General features: G+C 39.0%; 1 protein-coding gene and 1 long non-coding RNA gene across 2 annotated transcripts in view; both read left to right on the top strand.

Annotated features, from left to right (window-relative positions):
• LOC120110012 (mediator of RNA polymerase II transcription subunit 16-like) overlaps nt 1–2,250 on the top strand; it is a 10,589-nt gene extending 8,339 nt beyond the window's left edge. The window contains exon 5 of the mRNA XM_039123972.1: nt 2,189–2,250. Coding sequence (XP_038979900.1) covers nt 2,189–2,250 — 62 coding nt within the window. The remainder of the gene's footprint in view (nt 1–2,188) is intronic.
• A 1,892-nt stretch (nt 2,251–4,142) lies between these two features.
• On the top strand, nt 4,143–15,711 carry LOC120109926. The gene is made up of 4 exons (XR_005510738.1): nt 4,143–4,167; nt 11,610–11,743; nt 15,401–15,444; nt 15,627–15,711. It is a non-coding gene; the product is annotated as an uncharacterized LOC120109926 (long non-coding RNA).
• The last annotated feature ends 4,625 nt before the right edge of the window (nt 15,712–20,336 follow it).

The raw sequence follows: 20,336 nt of genomic DNA, 5'->3' as shown, positions 1-20,336 counted from the left end.
TCCTTGCACTAAAGGTTAGGTTATGTGCAAAAAACCCTTAATAAATCAAAGCTTCTAAATGTCATAATACAAGATTTTATGAAATTATAATATTATAATAACCCAGGACCTCATCCAAAAAGGCTAGCTTGAAGGTGTTTTTTGGATTTTTGGATCTTGTATAAGTCCCTAAGATTTACATAGTGCATAGCTGATGTGGGACTATAGACATGCCTACACATATTCTCACATACTTCCTCTATTGAAGCTCTGGCATCCTTGTTAGGCTTAAACTGGGGCATCCTCGCTAGGGCTTAAATGGAGCTCATCCAAAAATTTGTAACTTAGTTTCGATACTATTTGTAACAAGGTCTCTGGTACTGATAGTACCGGTGTATCAGTGAAGACCGGTTCCGGTATGGTACCGGACCGGTCGAGATAGAAAAAAAAATGCGTCCGACGCGTGGACGTGCGCGTGCCCGCGCGTTACCACTCTATGCGGCATTTAAAGCCTACGCGAGGCAGCCCGCATGGGCTTGCTGCCCCGCACGGCGAGCCCGCGCAGGGAATCGAGCAGCGTGGGAACCGCGTGCGGGCGCGGTTCCTTGTGAGCGGGCGCAAGCAGGCTCGCGGTTCCCCACTCGTGCCCGGTTCCCCACTCGGCGCCCGCGCGGGGTCTTTTTTTCCCTTTATTTTCTTCCTCCCCTTCTTCTTCCCGAACCCTCCTTCCCCTCTCCTCTCTTCTCTCTTTTCCGGTTTCCCCCGTTGTCCCGCGAGCAAGGAAGGAAGAGAGGTCCCGCCCGCGAACAAGGAAGAGAGGTCCTCCTTTTTCCAATACTTGCCTTCTCTTCTTGTCCACTTCTTCTCTTCTTTCTTCCTCTTCTTCCCCGCTTCTTCTTCTCTTCTTTCTTTTTCTTCTTCCTCCTCTTCTTCCTCGCTTCGACCGGTGCTGGTTGCATCGGTTTCGGTTCGGTACCGATTTTCACAGCTGAACCGTACCGGTAGCTGTTGGCACCGGTTTGGTACAGCTTGAACCGATCAGTTCTGGTCGGTTCGGCAGACCATGATTTGTAGCAACTTAGGACCTTATATTAAAAGGCCTGTTAAAAGGTGTTATTTGGTTCATTGGTCCTGTATAAGTACCCAAGATCTTCTTAGTGCATAGTCGACGTAGGACTAAACACAAGCTCTCACAGATCCTCACATACTTTCTCTATTTAAATCTTAACGTTCTTACTAGTTTAAGGGTCCAAATTCATTAAAATCTAATCACAAGTACTACAAATCTAATCACAAACGCCATTATCAGCCCATGGTCAACAGAAATGGGTTTGTGTTGTGTGGCCCGCAATATAGATGGGCTTGGGATGGGTCCGTTTTGATATTATTTATAACAACCAAGATACGCCATCTCGATACGGGACCCCATATCAATACCATCCTATTATAGTATCAGTGCATCTGGTATGGGTGCCTGTTTGGTGTACTGAGTGTTGATACGTTCTCTATATCATGTATCGGTTCGGTACGATACGGTCGGTATTCATCGATACCGATCGATATGCATTGGTGCCAGTAGGTATAGTCAGTAATCTAGGATCTCGCCCAAAAAGGCTAAGCTGGAAGGTGTTATTTGGGTTCCTTGGTCCTAAATAAGTATCCAAGATTTATTTAGTGCATAGCCGATGTGGGACTATACACGCCGGATCCTCACAAATATGGTAGACTAAGGCTTAAGATGCACAATAGGTAGGTTGGGGCTTCGCTGTTTATTTCTTTATACCTTTCTCCCACCCCACACCCCCCTCCCCTCTCCCTCCCTGCTATCCTCTCTCTCTCATGTGCATGCACAGCAGCATTCCACACCCTTCTTCCAATATGTCTCCTTCCCCATTACATCCATGTACTATAGTTTGCAATCATCTCTCTTTTTAAAAATAATATTCTTTGTTGTTTTTTAAATGGTATTATAACCATATAAATTATTCCCTTTACTCTTTCAGGAAGTGTCAGGTTGCAATTTTCTTTTGAATATTTATTATATCATTAAAATATAAGCTGAACAACTTTTTCTTAGTATAAAAAAATGAATCACGAATGGATATGCTATACTCTATCTGCAGTCTCATTCAATTATATTGACTACCCTTAGTTTTCAGGACATGTTTGCTTTCAACTGGACCTCATAAATCCTTCCTTACATTCTCAGGTTATCATAAACATTTATATGAGGTGATATTCATATGCAATGAGAACAGTAAGAACACCTAACGAAGATTAAGAGTTCTGGATCGATACATCTAGATTTTAGGTTTATGGAGTCTGAGTGATGAAACCTTGAAATGGTGTATATAAAACCCTTATTTAGAGCAAACTACTTGTCATGGTCAAACATATTCATTATTATGCTGGGATTGTTGAAAGAGGGTTTCTGGTAATAGGAAATGTTGGGCATGGCAACTAGCTATGTAGTCAATAGTATTGGGATCTCCATTGGGTGATATAATATGTTAGCTTGCTTAGATATTTATATGTATTTTACAATATGTTGATGGGCATATGGCTAGATATTTTTATTTGAATAAATATATCTTTTATCCATATATATCGTTGTATATGAAGAGGATCCAAATTTCAGTTGAATGCCAAAACAATATGACATTGTCTGATATAGTATCCTTAATGATTTGATCAGGAAATTCAAAGTATGTGGAGTGTTTTTTCTCCACTAAATCTTTGAAGTACACAATTAAGTAATCTTCCTTTTGTATAACTACTTAGTCAAGGCTTATGATAATTACAACCTGTGAACTATTACAAGAAATTACTACCCCGACTCACGAGAATGTCATGTATTTATTTTTTTTTTTAAATTTTGTATGATTGTAAATGTTTTTTTTTTGTCTTCTTCTCTGAGTAGGTAATTTTTATTTTTCCTCCTATGCGCATGCCTTTTGTACTGCATTTGGTTCCTATATGTTTTGCCTCTTTCTTCTTCTTCTCTCTCTTCATTTTTTCAATATAAAATTTTCTCTTCCTTCTTTCATGTGGATTTTTCCTAAATTTAAGTTCTTGCTTATTATCTGCTGAAATAACTTATTTGCTGTTTGATTAAGCCAAATCTTGATAAAATTTGGAATTGCCATTATGGCTGGAGATCATGTTAACATACTTAATTTTTGGCCTTCTTAAGTGAAACCAGGAAAACTGGTCTTCTTGAGGGAAGCCAAGAAAGTATGCCTTTTGTGTTGAAATATATTGATACCTTGTCTGTTTTGCCTAATTGGCTGTCATTCTGAGGGTCTGTTTTTAATTCTTTGGGTGTTGTAAACTGCAAATGAAGGAGGCATGATTTATGATTACCTATATGAAAATCAAGGACTTGAAAGCACCTAAATCATATGCTGGTATCCTTAGTTTTTGTTCTGAAATCTGCTGTCCTTGGTTGATGGCTGTATGGTGATATATGATGGAAGGTTTGCATGTTGAGTTACTAATTAAGGAGGAATTCATCTTGAACACAACATTTCCTAGTTTACATTTTTTGTGAATTTTCAGTTTTTGTGATATAAAATTTACATATTTTGATGTCCAACGACATCTCTTGGAGCATGGTGTTGAATAGAGCTAATGGTTTCTGTAACTACTACGGTGAATTGTGATTGTTTGTTCTAATTCGAATATGATGGACTTGTTGAAGTTTTAATTGAAACTTAATTGATTGGTTTGCAATTCAACGTCATCTATACCGCCAGCTATCAAAATGTGACTTATCTATTCAGCAATCTACTTGATTGAGATTGGTCCTTGTTCAATTTCACTTTTTGACAGACTCAAAGAGCGCTAAAGCTGCTAAGAATAAAAAGAAAAATAGGAGGAAAAAGATCAACCAAAGGATCCTTCTAGAATTGAGTCTGAGAAATCGCACAAGAAGGTTACCAATATTCTCTTTGCTTTTCTGATGATCGCATTTTCATCTCAACTGTATTCTGTAGATGTAATACATTTTGCCCTATATATTTGTGTGTTAGGATGCATTGACTCTTTCTATGGGAAGAAGTGAAACCTCGGTGGTTAGTAATTCTCCTAGTCCAAGTCGGGCTGAAGATGCTTTTCCAACGAGGGTTGATTTTGAAGATGGTGATATAGACGACGAGTTAGATCTGCAATGAAGGAAGAGCTGGACAGGTGAGTGCTATATGTTTGAGCATGCTTTGTGCAACTAGTTAACTTCATTTAAGTTCACATTTTCTATTCATGTGGACCTTGAGTTTTGAACATTTTTTTTTGGTAAATGAAGCTAGTATGATTGTGGGCTTATTTGGTTGTGTTAATCATATATGCTTTCATGAGTAATGCATGTCCCCATCATTCAAATTACTTGTTTTCTTACTGTAGTTTAGTGTTTGGTTACTTGAAAACAAGAGATTCTACTTAGGAAATTGATATATTTTTTCACTTTTCAGACTCTCTGTCTTGAGGTATGCACTTCATTCGTAGTTAATAGCTTTTGTCTCTTATGAAATCCCTCCTATGAGTCTTAAAAGGGATCTGGACATTTCTCCTATGTCTTCTATAAGGAGTAATATGTGGAAGATAGGTGTCTTTCTTGCGACCAATGTTATTGATGAAAAAGGATGACACGATTATAAGGTTTCTTCAAAAGAAGTTTCTGAGGTCATGATTGTTAAGGGATTGCAAAAATATGAAGATGTACAGCAAATGTACTGTGGGCCATAGCTATTGTGCTTGCTTGATATAATGCATCCAAGATATCTACGGGCTGAGAACCCATCCTTGTCTGAGCCTATATTGTCAAGATCTGGAACGAGTTGTAAATCTGTGTGCGCGTGGGGTGGGGGGGATGGGGGAGGGGGTTTCCCCCTGATTTCAACCTTTTACCTCTGGTTTCTCTGAGAAATTCTTGAATATAAAAGAAGTGTGGAAATTAAAATGAGTCAACTATAAAGTAGATGAATGGAAAATATAAAGCATACACCACAACTAGTCTAGTTTTCACCATTTAGGGCCCATATATAGTATTTCTAATGAAAAAAACTTTCTGTTCAGTTATCCAGGATATTTATACACTATTTTCAAGTTTAAGTATTCTTTAACATAGAATGCTAGGGTAAGATTTTTGCATGTGGTTGTAAAAATACCAACACTTGCAGCTTTTTTTTTTTAAACTCTATAAACCCCCAATAACAGACTTGCTGATTTTACTTTATTATTGATTAGCAATTTAAGAACCATGTAATCATAGAAACTATAGAAAATGGGCCTACACAGTATGTAAATAACATTATTGATTTGGATCTTGTGATCCAAACCAAGGATGGTTAAACTTGGTATGACCAGGCATGGTGATTGGATGGTATGGTACCAGTCTGTACTGTACCATATCGTAGTGTACTAGAACCATTGGGAGGGAGAGGCTAGAGAGGAAGGAGAGGGAGGGAGGGAGGGAGGGAGGGAGGGAAGAGGAAGGGAGGAGTGATAGAGGGGACCTCACTGAAGAGAGGCCAGTTTCAAAAGCCACCATGCTGACTCTCTGACTCACAACCTCCTCCAATCCGCCATTGCCACCCATCGCTCGCGTCTAGGGTTGGTACTACACCTTCGGCCATCCTCGGCCGCCCAGTTCTTCATAGCCAGAAAAATGTTCGGCCCTTATTGTGGGAGCAGGGCGGAGCACCGAGCCCTTGCCTTCACCCTGGCGAGCCGAGAAGGAAGTGGACCTATAACTCGAAAGGCCGTTTCGAAGGGCTGGCCAGAGAGAGGTCCCTTTGGAGTTTCGAAGGATCGGAGGAGGGGAGGGAGAGAGAGACGCCGCCAGAAAAGGAGGCAAAGGGGCTAGAGAAGGGTTTTGAGGATGTAGGAAGGGACGATCGCGACCTAAAACTGCGAAGGGGGTGGCCTATGTAAATGAAAGGGGCTTGGGTCATCTTGTTTTCCTTGAACTGTTCTCAAACCGAGGATCAGCTTTTGATGAGGGTTCGACTTGTTGTTTACTGAGCCGACCGGGCTAACTGTCCTGGCTCTACCGTCAGTTCGATGTAGTACACCCTGAACCAAATAGTTCAGAATGGTACGACCAACTTTGATCCAAACCGAGGATGGTCGAACCGGGCCGTACCGCTCGGTTCAGGCCGTACCGAGCCGACCCGTTCCCAGACTGGGTCAGTTCGCTATAGGAAAATGGTTCTGGCCTCGAAGGGGCCGGAACCTCAATAATACCACCCGAAATCAATAATTTTTTAGTCGGTACCAGTTGGAATTGGACGAACTAGACGGTTCCGTTCGGTTTGGCTCAGACTCACCGGTTCTGTCCGGTTCGACTCGGACTCAGTGCGAACTGCTTGATTCGCACCGAGTCGGGGGCCAGTGGCCCGTTGTGGCAATATTGCTACAATGCGGTGCTGTGGCAATGTGGTGTCGGCTTTAAAAGCCGAACACCACCGAAGAGAAGGCCAAAGAAGGCTTTCGCAACGGTCAGGTACCGGTTTTCTTTTTTCGAAAAGTCCACAAACAACACTGATTCATACTATCAGAAGCAAGAGCCAAGGCTAAATAAGGTGTGCTTCTTTTTTCTATTTTCTTTCTTTTTTTGTAGGAACCTCGAAAAAATAGCTCAAAAATTACAAAATAAGAGAAGATCATGCCAAATTTTTGATTTGGGCTTGATTTTTTATATGTTGTAGATCTATGGATGATGTATATGCTGACACAAAAAATTTTTAATTCTTGAATTATATATAATTTTTAAAAAATTATAAATATATTTTTGGATTAAAAATAATTTTCTTCAAAATAAAAATAAAAAACTGTAAAATTAGAAATGTATTTAAGGCGAATAGCAAGGAGCCGGTGCTTGATGAGCCAGAATTGTCTCCAACCGGCCAGCTTTGTAGCCAGCAAAGCTAGGGTAGATGTAGGGCAATGCGCTGAGCGTAACATTCTACGCATTCCTAGAGCTGATCAGGCACAACCGCAGGAGAGCTAGTCATCGCATGACTTTTGTCCGAAACATTCTCTTAAAGATATGATCCAGAGATGCCTCGGACAAGGCTACTATGCTATTCGGTCAACTCGGTCAGAAGGGCGATAATTAGACAGAGAGAAGCATGAAGGGTAAGAAGATAGCTTGCCTAGCAGACTAAAAAAGAAAAACAAGATATTTGCAACCTCAATGAATTGTCGAGCAACGATGACATTTCTGGTTGTCATGGATCTTTTGGCCATGGAAGGAGTGGAGAACAGGAGACCACTATTCATGAGACAGCCGTAGGGTGGTCTTTAATATACCGGTGAGTCTCAATTTACGCATGCTATATAGAATCGGGACCACGATGGACGATCTGGCAGAGCCCGCGATGATACGATTGCATATAAGAGACGGGCTCCTCAAGATCATTCAGGAGGACACGATGCAGCTGTAGATGATCCTCGCACGTGAAGTTAGATCAATAGACGTATCAAGTTTCGAGTCTTATACTAGATTCTATTATCCGCAGCCACAACAACCTATGATTCATACGGATATGGATATGGATATGGTGCGTCTGAGGCATCTTCTGGTGGCTTACTATCCTACGCAGTCCGGAGTAATCTCACGTGTTCGGATTTTGTTGCCGGCATATTCGGATGGGCCCTTCCACAGCCGTATTATCAGCTAGAGGATTCTTCTCAGAGCTAGAGCTTCAGTGAAAGATCCGAGAGTACTTATAATCCGACGCACATTCTTTATGGGATGAACATAAAAGATTACAATGCTGCTTGAATAGAGGGGTCCTGATTATGTTAATGATCCGGATATCTACGAGAGCCATCGCCACTCGACCGATTTTAGATATTATTATGTATATAATTGATTGTATCTTAATTTGAAGATATTTTATGTTCATTTTATGATTTGTATCATTTTAAAGCAATAAGATGCATGATCTAGCTTAAACCGGGATTGTAGAAACATCAGAAAATATATAAAAAAAATCAAGAAAACATCAAATTAGACTTAAATTCATAGAAAAAGTTCGGAAAGAGAGAGAACTCCCAAAAAAAAAAAAAAATTTAGTGCGTGCCGGTGCGTGAACTGGCACGCCTAATCGGTTCGGTACCGGTTCGGTCCAACCAAAATGTAAAGTTTATCATATGGATCTAGATCTTGTGGTCCTAAATTGATTCCGATCCAAGGATGGGATCTGCATTGTTTAAGACCGTTTTGATCCAATTATAAGATTTAGACAACAATGATGAACGTTGAGACTGAAATTCAATTTGTAGATCCCTTAAACATAGATCTGATGAGACTTATGACAGTTGAAGTGGGAATTGTCAAAAGAATGTCACAGCAATGTGATAGAGTGGTTGAAGATTATCACAATTCATGAAAATTTAATTAGATGTTTAGTGCCCTTCGGTTATATCTTCTTTCTCATACAAGGCATACCATAAGAGGAAAGTACAACAATCTGATGTGGACATTTTTTCCTTGTATACTAGTCGATCAGGTTAAAGAAAGAGTTTGTATCCAATAGGTAGGAATTTTAATTCATTTGCATTGCATACTGTGATTTATATAGAATCATTTAGATTCTTGAATTATGTTTTAGAGTGCTAAGGCTGGGCTATACAATTGTTCTTTTTTCATAGTTGAAAAAATTTAGCCTATAGGGATAGGAGACGAGGGTGAGCTATAGGATGAGAACTATGTGAAGTGATTACCACAAAATTTGGAGTATGACACAGGTTGAAATTTTGAGCTCTGAGAAGTTGGGGATGTTACCAAAATAATTCTTCATGAGTTTATTTACAAGTTCAATTGCATAATAGATATTATTCCCTGAACGCCCCTTTAGGACTCAAATTTTAGCTAATGAAGGAGAAAATCTGCCGAAAAGTTTGGCAAAACCAATGTTCTTGTGACAGAATTTGTCTTGGACAATGGAATCACGAATAAGTTGCGACTTATATGACATTGCTTGGTGGGTGGCACGCAAAGGTTTTAGAGTAGTTGCTTTTGTTTTTTCCTTTTTATGCTTCTAGGTAAAACAAAGTTTCTGTTAAATATTCAGAAACTCTTTGCTTTTATGTCAAGTGCTCGAATTTTACCTGTGGGATCATTATAATTTATAAGTCTCCTTATAAACTGACAGAAGGACCAGTGTGATGTTGATCTTTTGATATTGGCTTTGAAGTTTCTTGTCTGTGAGTTATTTGTTGTTTGATGGATCAAGTCCTTGTTGGTGAATATGCAATTTAGTTCATGGTATGGTCCTGGCGATACTTCCTTGATTTTATTCTATAAGAGGATATAATTTTCAATTATCCTTATTTGTCTCTTTCTGTTGTTTTTGTTTTAAAAAATTGCATTTTTTTTTTTACTTTGGACTGTGAAATTGTGTTGCGAAGCATCACATACTTAAGATTGTTGGGTAACCCTTCAGAAGTATAATTCTGAGGCTGTAACATGAAGGGTTTCCGAAAACCCACAAACAACGTATCGAAAGTTGTTTGAAATGTAAACCAATTCTTACGACATTTTTTATTCTAAATGGATAATTCATTTTGACCAATCATTTATCTTATTTATGCCTGTTCATTCATTGCAATCTGGAAGCCCAACCATTCTTTTTTTTGGTGAATTTTTCCTTGTCAGGCTGATTTATGATGTTTCTCTGGCACGATTCTAAAACATAAATATGTTATAAAAGGTAAAATATCAGTCAGCACAGCACTTGAGTAACCCATATGTTTGGGCTGACAAGGAAGGTTCAGCAATGAAAATGATGCTTGGGCTTCAAGAACAAGGTTCGCCGTACCGGTACCAAACCCGTACCAGTGCCGCATTAGTATAGGCGTACCGAGTGTCGGTACGGTACATACGCTTGGTACTGACCGTACCGACATTGGTGTACCGATACCGGTACCCATTGGTACGGGTACGGTACGCTCGTACCGACCGGTATAGCGAACCTTGTTCAAGAATATGATAAATATGTACAGTCAACAAAGGTAGGGATCCGATATAGTATGAACTATTAGTTAAGTCTAGGATAACTAATAAAACTTAGCCTGCGTACTCATGATTAATTATTATATATATCGAGTAAATAATTGTTGTTAATGCATCTCTGACATATTTCATTTGGAAAGTATTACGATATTCCATATCATTCTGGGAATCCTGATTGGAATATCTCATATGGGATGTAGTATACATCTTGCTTATTGCAAACAATCTGGTAGACATTGCCTCTGGGTGTCTCAAACAGAGGGGCAAGGGGTAAGCAATCCTTAAATATAGTCCATTCAATGTAAAGGAGAGATATCCCATGAATATAGTCCATATGAGCATCTTTGGATAGCACAACTTCCACATATCCCATTAAACATGGCCTAATCTAGAAAATAGTTTAGAGAATGAAGGTTATTGCACTTGCATGTGGAATTTCTCCTTTTTTCTGAGTGAATCGTGAGTCACTCTCCCCTCTTAGAAGTCTATCCTTTTTACATATATTTATTATATATACAAGCTTGAGAGAGTTTTTTTTTTTTTTTTGGGGGGGGGGGGGGCAGTTGGTAAACGATTTAATGATTCAAAATCAATTATGGATCGTCCAAATTGGATATCCACACTATTGACCATAAGCTACAACATCAGTAAGGCATAAAAACCAAAGATTACATGGTTTGTTGGTCTCTAACCTATGTTTAGTAGGTGCAAAAATGAACGATTTTAATGATATGAAGCTATGTTTTGCTATATTCTAAGCATCAAAGCCTATTGTTTTTTTATTGGTACATGTTTCAACATTTGTAAATCACAACGAATACTGTGGATTCTTGATTTATATGCTTTATCTAGTATTTTAGTATACTATTATAGTGGGAATTGTCCATTTTTGTACCCATATGATGTATAGGTTAGATTTCCAAAAGATATGATTTTTTTTAAAGTTTTAGGTGTTTGTAAAGTGTAGAATGTAGATCGTAATTATTTGTGTGGATCTTTGATTTGGATGCCCTGATGTTGAATTTAGAATCATTAAATCTTTTACCGAAGATGCAATGTAGGGTGTGTAGTCCAACTCATATATATATATATATATATATATATATATATATATATATATATATATATATATATATATATATATATATATATATTACTAGATGCTGCAATTTATCAAGGAACATATCTTGAACAGGTAGCTCATAATGCACCAAAAGGAATATTGAACCATTTTGTGGTTTAATAAATTCTTCCTTTATATAGGGTAAGCCAACAACTCTTACCCATTTAAGTCATTTGGGACATCTAATATATTTTCTTAATGTCCTATTTACTATTGAGCTTCAAGTATGTCATTATCATCATCATCATTTTATATATATATATATATATATAGTCTTCTTTATACATGGTCTGAGTGTAGATCCACTCGAGTGTAGCCAAGTCCAGCTCTCTCTCTCTCTATATATATGCACACACACATTTATTTTTCATTTACGTACTTCCCACTGATTACCTTTTGGCACTTGATGCATTTAGCTGATATGACTCAACATGTCTTTTTGCATCTATAATCCAAGTATCCTCGTTTTGTTTTCGATGATTAATGCAGAGAAGTGGAAGATTTTGCTAGGAGATTGAACTCTGATTGGCCTGAGAGAATGCAAGAAATTTTATCTTTAAGCCAAGAAAGAAGGGCTGTTCCAAATTTAATGAATGGGAATGGGTCCCTTCAAAGATACACAGGTCTAGTTCTTTTCTTCTTTATTTTTCTCTTTTCTCATAGATTGCATGGGATTTTAGTTTCTTTGCCTGACATTCTTAATCTTCCTTTAGTAATAAGTCAGCCTTTGAATTAACTTCTAGCAGAGGGCTGTTGTCATTTTAGGTTCACATACCAAATTTTGTGCTTTGAAGAGCTTATTCCGATCATATTTTGTAATCTATGTTAGGTTATTCTTGTGCAACATGTTTATTTATTCGTACATCCAATAAAGTTTATTCTGCTCAAAATAATTCTCTGGTCTTTTAATCTTTTCAAATCTGTGTTGGGAATCCTATTTAGTTAAGTGCTAAAATTTATTTTGCATATTGTTATCATTAGCTACATAATCCCATGTCATAAGTAAAATTGGAATTGCAGCTAAAATTATATTTTTAATTTGTTGGTTACATTGTGTTAAACTATGACACGAGAATTGGAATTATACACAGCCTTCGTATGAAAAGTGTACCTCATACTGGAGGAGAATTGTTTCGTTTCTCAAGATACAGAATTCGTTTCAAAATGATTCTATTTTACCCACATCTGGTTGAGTTGCTTAAGCCAAAAGCCGGCCCCGTATATATATTGCTTACAGTTTTGACTTTGGGATTGTCACATACAATGGAACATTATTATAATTAAAATGGTGACCTGCCTTGGTGATTTCTTTCACTAGATAACATCTATGAGAATTTCTGGCAAATTTCTTTTGCATAGTATTTTTTCTGTCCCACGCAGCTACCCAGCTAACATAAACACATTTGTCCATGGCCCATCTATAGGTCAGGATAAGTTGCTAATACACACACACACACACACACACTCATGCCACACCCTAAATCTTTTCCATCAGTTCATGCACTGGATTAAATGTTATGAGAAAGTTCCACCGTCTCCCTCAATGTATCACATTAGTTTTTGTCCTTGCCTCTTAACTTCTTTTCCACTGGATCTTGGACAACTAGAGGTGGTTCACTGTCAGAGTTGAAAGTCATTCCATGTTATTGTGTCATTCTCAAAGGTTTGAGTACTATGAGTCATGTCACAAAACTTTTCACACTATGACTTCACTCTGTACATGTCAATTAAAACTTCCAAAAATCATATCAGTGATGTTTATGTATTTTGTTTATTGTGTCAGATCCAAGCAATACTTCTCATAGGGGTCCAAATAGGTGCCTTGTATTGTTATTATCTCCTCATCTTTACTTCACTCTACATGTCAATAAAAACTTCTAAAACTCAGACTTGTGATGTTTGCGTCTTTTGTTTGTTGTGTATTTCATCTTTTTAACACTTCCAATAGGTGCTTTTAACACTTCTCATAACGGTCAAAGTAGGCGCTTTTTCTTGTTATCAGCTCCTGACTTACCTTGTTATAATTGGGCCCAATAATTCTTGTCACTTTCTTGAATTTTGTCTCGCAACTCCATCTATGATATCCATTATCATATTGTTGATAATATATTAAGGGCCCTGTTTGGATGCTGGTTATGTGAAGGTTAGGAAGTGGTTAGCAGTTTAACCATCCAAACAAGAGCCCAAAATGCCATGATGACTTTAATCAGTCAACGCCCCAAAAAGTAGGCTAACCTGGTTAACTTTATTTCATGGAGGAGGGTGAAATAAATTTAACTGCTGGCTCTCTCTCTTCTCTCTCTTTTGCTTTTTCTCTTTTCCATAACATATCCAATGCCAGAATATCAACCAAACAGTGAATAATTCTGACCCATGGTTATCCGATTAGGAGTGGTCACCAATGGTTTATTTTATTTAAACCCTGGTTAACTAATCAATGTCCAAACACAGCATAAGGGTGCTAGTTACGTACTAAACCCTTTTTTCGCCCAAGTCTTGCTCTATACAACTTCATTGTCAATGACACCTATAATTCATTTTCACTTGGCATATAGTAATGGGTTATTCATTCTATTTTAGCACATACTTGCATACCTTAGCATGTTACTAATTTGTCGATCTTCTTTCTAGGTCAAGGGACTTCTAGTGTCGAATTAGGATCAAGTAGGATTGACAGATATAATTTAAAGCACTCACTATAAAGCCCAAAGTAAAAGGAAAACTTGAGAGTCTAACATATTAGTAGCTCCTGTGGCATAGCACATACAAGGAGGGAACTTTGGACTTGGGTCTAAGGGTTGGGAAGGAGAATGGAAAATCTGGGATATTATGGATGAAATCGTAGAACTTTTGAGAACTGGAAGACCTGAGGTGGCAAGGATGGTTTTGGAAAGTTTTCTTTTTTTTATCTGATGGGTTAGGATGGAGGAGGGAAAGACCTAAAACTACAAGATGCATGTTTAGCATAAAAACTGCCAGCTGTATATGGCTTTTTAAGCTTGTTCCTTCAGGTGGAGGTGACCCGTAAGAGAATAAAAACTGAAGATGGATTCATAATACTGCCAAGCTGATCAATGTTCAAGTTGTGGTGAGATTGCAATACATAATCAACAACTTTAATCAAGGAAAACTATATCTCTTCATATAGTCAGCTAGAGATATTACTAGATTTATTACTGTTGTTTAATCTCTATAATTATAATGTAAACTCATCTGAGCTTCCATCCATGGGGCCTGTCAGTCCCATTTCTTGAGCCGACCATCTGTAAATCCCACTATAAATAAACTCATCCAAAATTCACTCCCCAACATTCATTCATCAATAAGTTACTACAATGAGTATATAATAAGAAGTGTATTTGTCAAATCTACTGCAAATGATCCTGATTGATGGGATCACAGCCATCCATCTGATGCTTCTTGAAGAAATCATGCGCACCACATCTGCAAAATCTAGTATTTCTAAAGACATCTGTTTCTGCAAGAGTGATGTATTATATTGGCTACGTAAGAAAGATGTGGGTAGCATTATTTAATACTCACATCTCATTTTGTAACATGACATGGAACCACGCCATATTGTGATTGTCTACTACATTCATTCTTAGTGTTAAATCCTTGTTCAATGGAAAGCCATTCCAGCACTTGTGGTACTAATCAAATTGCAGTAAACATCTCCTATCTTTTATTGTCCCTGTTAAGATCAGTCTTCTAACAGCCTTTGTCAATGATGTGGTTTTGTGCAATGGTGGAGGCATTGGAACTCTTTGAAAGCTTAAATATAGAACATCACCAAATTCAACATAAATGACTATTGTCATTAGCGATGAGGGAGACTTGTTTTATGGAAAAAATGTTTAAAGGCTACCTAGCATATTAGGAATTATTTTGGTGTAGGCTATGTGGTCATTTGTTTAGCTGTGCAAATCCCCAAATCCCTTATTACCCATGGAGATGGACTTGCTGGTGAAATCAATGTCCCGTAGTCCTTGGTTCGCTCTGTTTTGGCTCCTCAATTTATGATACGTTTGTCTTCTGTGGCTTGTTTTCTTTTTTTCTTTTTTGTTCTCTAGTTGATGTATGGTGAGAAACAATAAATTACAAATGCCAGAAGAATTCAGGGAAGTAAATAGGAGCTAGAAAGTATGACTCAGCTTTTTAGAAAGAGATCAGGGAATATCTCTAGATAAAACATCGGAAAATACGAGTCATCAATTCTTTATATTAATACCAGTTCATCTGCCTGAGTTTGACATATGCCATCTTGTGGAATGAATTAGGGAACCGGCGGCAGTAATGTTGGCATGTGACATATACATAAAAGGTATGTGGTTTGCTTAGGAATTTAAGATATTAAACATGAGCCTGTTGGTATATAGCTTCTGTTGGATTTGCTACTACCTCTATTTATAGCCTTTTCTTTTGCCAATCAACCAATTTGTGATTTGATGTATGATAGGCTCAGCAATTTATTGAAGCCTCAATGCAGATTTCATTCATATGCAGGGTTGGACAGGAGATAAATTATTAGGCTGAAATTTGGCACCATTGGATTTCGCCTGATTCATACATGGATGCATCTGATTTGGCGGGGTCTAGAGAATGCCATTCGCGCACAATTTTTGTGGTTGGTCGCTGAAATGCCTGTTCTCTAGTCAGGGAGCATGTAACATAGTGATATGCCAGTGTTTCATGTGAGAGCTTCATTGAGCTGGATGAGCCCTTGCCCCCAACCTTTGCAGAGGGGCTGGCTCTCCATTTGGAGAATGTGTTATATTTACTTTATTCGCACTCATGTGTGGCCAATTTTTATGGGTAAATTAAAATTATCAGTTGGTAATAAAAGGTTAGAAAATTCAATATGGTGTTTCTTGCTTACATCTGGAAATAAGTGATCGTTGCATCTGTGCTCTTTCTACATGTCCGCTGCCAATTGCTCTGTGAAGCCTGCCTCGCTTTTTAAAGTTTAGCTTGTTTGAACGTGGAAACTTAAATTGTGTGAGATCTGGCCCAAGAAAGGGCCGTTTTGGGCTAAAATTGGGAGGCCCAACCGGCTTCAGTGAGGAGAATGGATTGGACCAAAGGTATCGTGATCCTCAACTTCTTCGCTTCTTCGATTGAGAGGCTCGATCGCTCGCCATTGAGGAGATAAGGCCGCGCGGAGTTGTGGCCGGTAAGGCCTTCGTGGGCTGTTTAAACCGGCTGCAGGTTGTTTGAACGGCCACCGGCCGTTGGTCGAGCTCATCCGCTGCGAGAATCGCAATGATACAACATCCTCGAGTCTATCCGTTTCCGAAAACTCTCCTATAAATCTTCTCTCTCTGTGGTTGATCCACAACCGAACCCTCTACTCCCTATTTTTTCTTCTTCGGTAGCCAGCGTGCCACCCCGGTCGAGCACCACCACCTGAAGCTCTCTTTTCTCTCTCTATTTCTTTTGTATAATTTGTTTCGAGGTTCCATCCTGTTTGAGCATTGCTGCCACTAGCTTGTCGGACCCAACTCCTTAGTCGAGATCCTCCATCTCTGCCGCTTGCTGGTAAGCCTTCTTCTCCTGTTCCTCCAACCAAAGCTAACAAAGATGTTTTTCTTTCTTTATTTCGAGCTAAACAAAAAACGATCTTGGTTTTTCCTTTCCTGCCGGCTACCACAGCTGTTGTTGGACACCACCAACTGGCGACGGCTGGCTGTCGACCACCTAGGCTCGGCCGCCGCAAGACCTTCTTCCTCGGCTTCTTCCTTCTCTTCCCTCTCTTCCTTTCTCGACTTCTTCTTAGTTATTTTCTTCTTCCCATTCTTAGTTTCTTATATTTATCTATTAATCCCTATAAATATATGGATTATGTTCTTTCCTAGTTTACTAATTTTTCCTCCTGGCCCATCGACCGCATGTTGTGATGATCTATGCCACTATGACAAACCCAAACCCAGGCCCCTGACTGAACCCGAACTGAGAATCTCTCTCCTCTCCTCCTTTCTCTCTCTAGACAGGCTTAGGGATCCTTGTGTAAGCCTTGTTTTTCTTGTTGCTCGGATCCAAGTTGACCCAGTTTGGAGACCCTAAACCGTCCTGGTATCCGGATGATAGACCGGCCCATCACTACAGTCCCAACTAGATCTTTTGAAATTTAACTACTTTTTGATCTTTATTGGATAGTTAAATTCTCCCTGCTCGGACCGACCTGGGCAGTCGGGCACCGTCACCTAATCGACCTGATTTGGGGGCATAAGGTTGTTCTCCAGTAGTGTTTGATTTTGACTTCGTTTGACTTCTGGAATGATGATGAAATTTATGGTGTTTTAATTATATTAAAACATGTGTACCTGACCTGTCTAACTGAAGTGGGATTTTTAAAGTGACAAGAGGTAAGCAACCTAATACTTTAAAGTATGTTTTTCGAATTTTTGATAAAATAATAATTATTTGATTAAATATTGATTAAAATATGTTTTTATACTTAGTTAAACATATCAGACATGTTGATGTTATGATAGTAATGTATTTTAAAATATATTATTGTTATGTTTTTGAAATATGAAAATATGTCTCGATAAAATTTATTTTGTATATATATGCATTCTCAGCATGACTATGATCTGGCTCCGCCGATAGAGATTATTCGTTGGCCCCGTCGACTTATATCTATGAGAAACTGGTTTCGACATCGCACCACCGGTGATTAAAATAGTGGTATTTGGACACCGTACCACCAGTGGATAATAATAGTGGTGTTTGGCACGTTGTGCATTCTGTCCCATGCCACTGGGTAACGTGGCTATAGCTTGATATCTGGTTTCTAGTATTTCTTTGTAAAAACAATAGTAATACTTCAAAAAAAATATGTATTATTCGAGAAATAATTTATTTCTTAGTCAATATTATGTTGCATTGACCCATTTTGGCGTATTGTGTTGCTTATCGGCTAATATAGCTCATTATTACAATTGCTATATTTTTCAGATCTGGATGCATAGTTGCTCGGACTTGAAGAGTCCGCTAGTTCTTTTGAAGATACTTTCAGTCATTGGAGTTTTAGTTAGTCTAGTTAGAATATTTTATTTAATTTATGTTAGTAGTTATTATATGTTGGACTTATGTCACTTTGAAACTATTGTAAAATCATTTGGATAATTCTTGATGAATAAATTTTTTAGAAATTATTATTATTTTGATATGATTTGTAGCTTTGCATGCTTGTATGGTTTACTATACAAGTATGCGATGTCTGTTATGCTCTAGGTTTGGGGCATGAACGATTTGGTGGTATGGAAGCCTAGGTTTCCAATTTCCTCCTTCAACACATGGCTATCCCAAGATTCACGTGCCTTCTCCCCTGCTCCGTGTCTTATCCAAGCTACTCTACCACAACTCCAACCGCAAGCCATCTCAGCCATTTATCTCGCATCCACGTCATCCTTCCCAGCAAAACAACACTCCAGCCTTCATTCAGACCCAAAACAGAACAAGGAACAGAGCCGCAGATCTTCTTCTTCCAACCTCCTTCCGGATTTCCCCAGCTGCCCAACATCCCAGCGATCTTCTGTGATCCATCCATATCCTGCGCCCGAGTTGAAGCTCCCCTGCTTCTGCGTGTCCGGATGAGAGCCAGCACAGATCATGCACTCATCTTTTCTTCTCCCGGATATCTCCCAGCTTCTCCCGCGATGCATGCCAAGCAAACAAACTTTTATCTTCATCCACATCCTCAACCGAATCCAGACCCCATCCGGATTTGCTCCCAGCTCATCTTTCCTTCTCCGAATATCCCAGCATCAAAGGATCAAGTCTTCTCAGCCATGAGCTTCATCCACATCATACCCTGCCTCAAAACGGAACTCCTCTTCCGGATAAGCTCCAATCTCAGCACTCGTGGATAGCTTCCAGGCCGGATCCCATGATCCCGTGATGATCTTTCAGCATTCCCAAGCACGTTCCAGCTAGATCCCCAAGCCTAAGCCTCTCAGCATCTGGATTAACAGCAGCATCCCGAGCTGATTGCGTCCCCAAACAACTTCATCCCGAACGCCACGGAATTCTCAGCATCACCATGAACACATCGGTTCTTTCTCCCAGCGCGAACAACAGCAAATTAAACTTTCAAACGGCATCATCACAACTGATTAAACATCTCAACCAGCAGTCTCTCGAGTTTCATGGATTACCAGCTTCGAACTTCATCTCTTCCCGATGGATTATCACCTACTCCACGCGTACGGCTCCCTCTTACTCATCCAAACTGAATCCCCTGTTTCAGTCGTGAAGAGCAAAATTCCCAACAAATTGCAACGAAACAATTGATTCATTCAAATCCCCTGCTCCTAAATTATCTCCTCTTCATCATGAATCACAGCAGCTGCATTCTTCTCGATGGATAAGCTCCCAGCCATCAGATCTTCGCCGGATCCCCTGTTACAGCAAAACAGAACCTGAGCTTATCCTCACGGGTTGTTCAAGCCATCGGGACCAGAGCCAGCATCTATAACACGTCCGAAGATTCAAGCAAGAAATCCTCAACTCCATCCAGCTTCGATCCATCCTTATCTCCATGGGGGAAATAGGGAAGAGGAGAGATGAAGGTTGGAGCTTATAAAAGGCCCAGGCATGAACAGAGGAGGCATTCCTTTCTCGCCCAAAAATTTTATGCTTCGGCTTGTTTTCGGGAGTCCCCATTCAGTGAATCCCAGAAAAGTCCGAGAAAGGTAGAAGAGAAGAAGAAGAAGAAGAAGAAGGAAGGAGTCCACCATTGCAATGAAAGTCTTTGGCGTTGAAAGTCTTTGGCGTTCCGACCACTGTCTGCATGGAAGCTTAATTCTTCACTAGGGCTCGATGTAGCCCTAACAAAGGAACACGGGTTTTATATCTTTAATTTCATGTTCTCGAAATTGTATAGACATTTCTTGCTTTTAATAAATATCATTTTATCTTATGCTTAGATTTTGTGATTTTAAGTATAATGTCTATACAAATTTTCTTTCATGATCATTTAGAAGTACAAGTACGATAGTTCATGCTGAAGGAAGATGCGATGTGACTGCCATTTAGATTAGGGTAGACAATTTCAAGCTAACTGAAGATGCGCTAATGCCTAACCTACTCTTGTGAGATCTTATTCAAATGCCTATTGGGCTTGTAGCCAGTTTGCATAATAACCTGAGAACGAAATAAATTACGAATAACCCTTTGTCCTCTGTTAGCGGTGAATTTCTTGTCCTAGGT

This window comes from Phoenix dactylifera, chromosome 2 (assembly GCF_009389715.1).
Source record: "Phoenix dactylifera cultivar Barhee BC4 chromosome 2, palm_55x_up_171113_PBpolish2nd_filt_p, whole genome shotgun sequence".
Lineage (NCBI taxonomy): Eukaryota > Viridiplantae > Streptophyta > Magnoliopsida > Arecales > Arecaceae > Phoenix > Phoenix dactylifera.
Note: the sequence above shows the minus strand (reverse complement) of the source record. Positions and strands in the feature narration are given on the sequence as shown.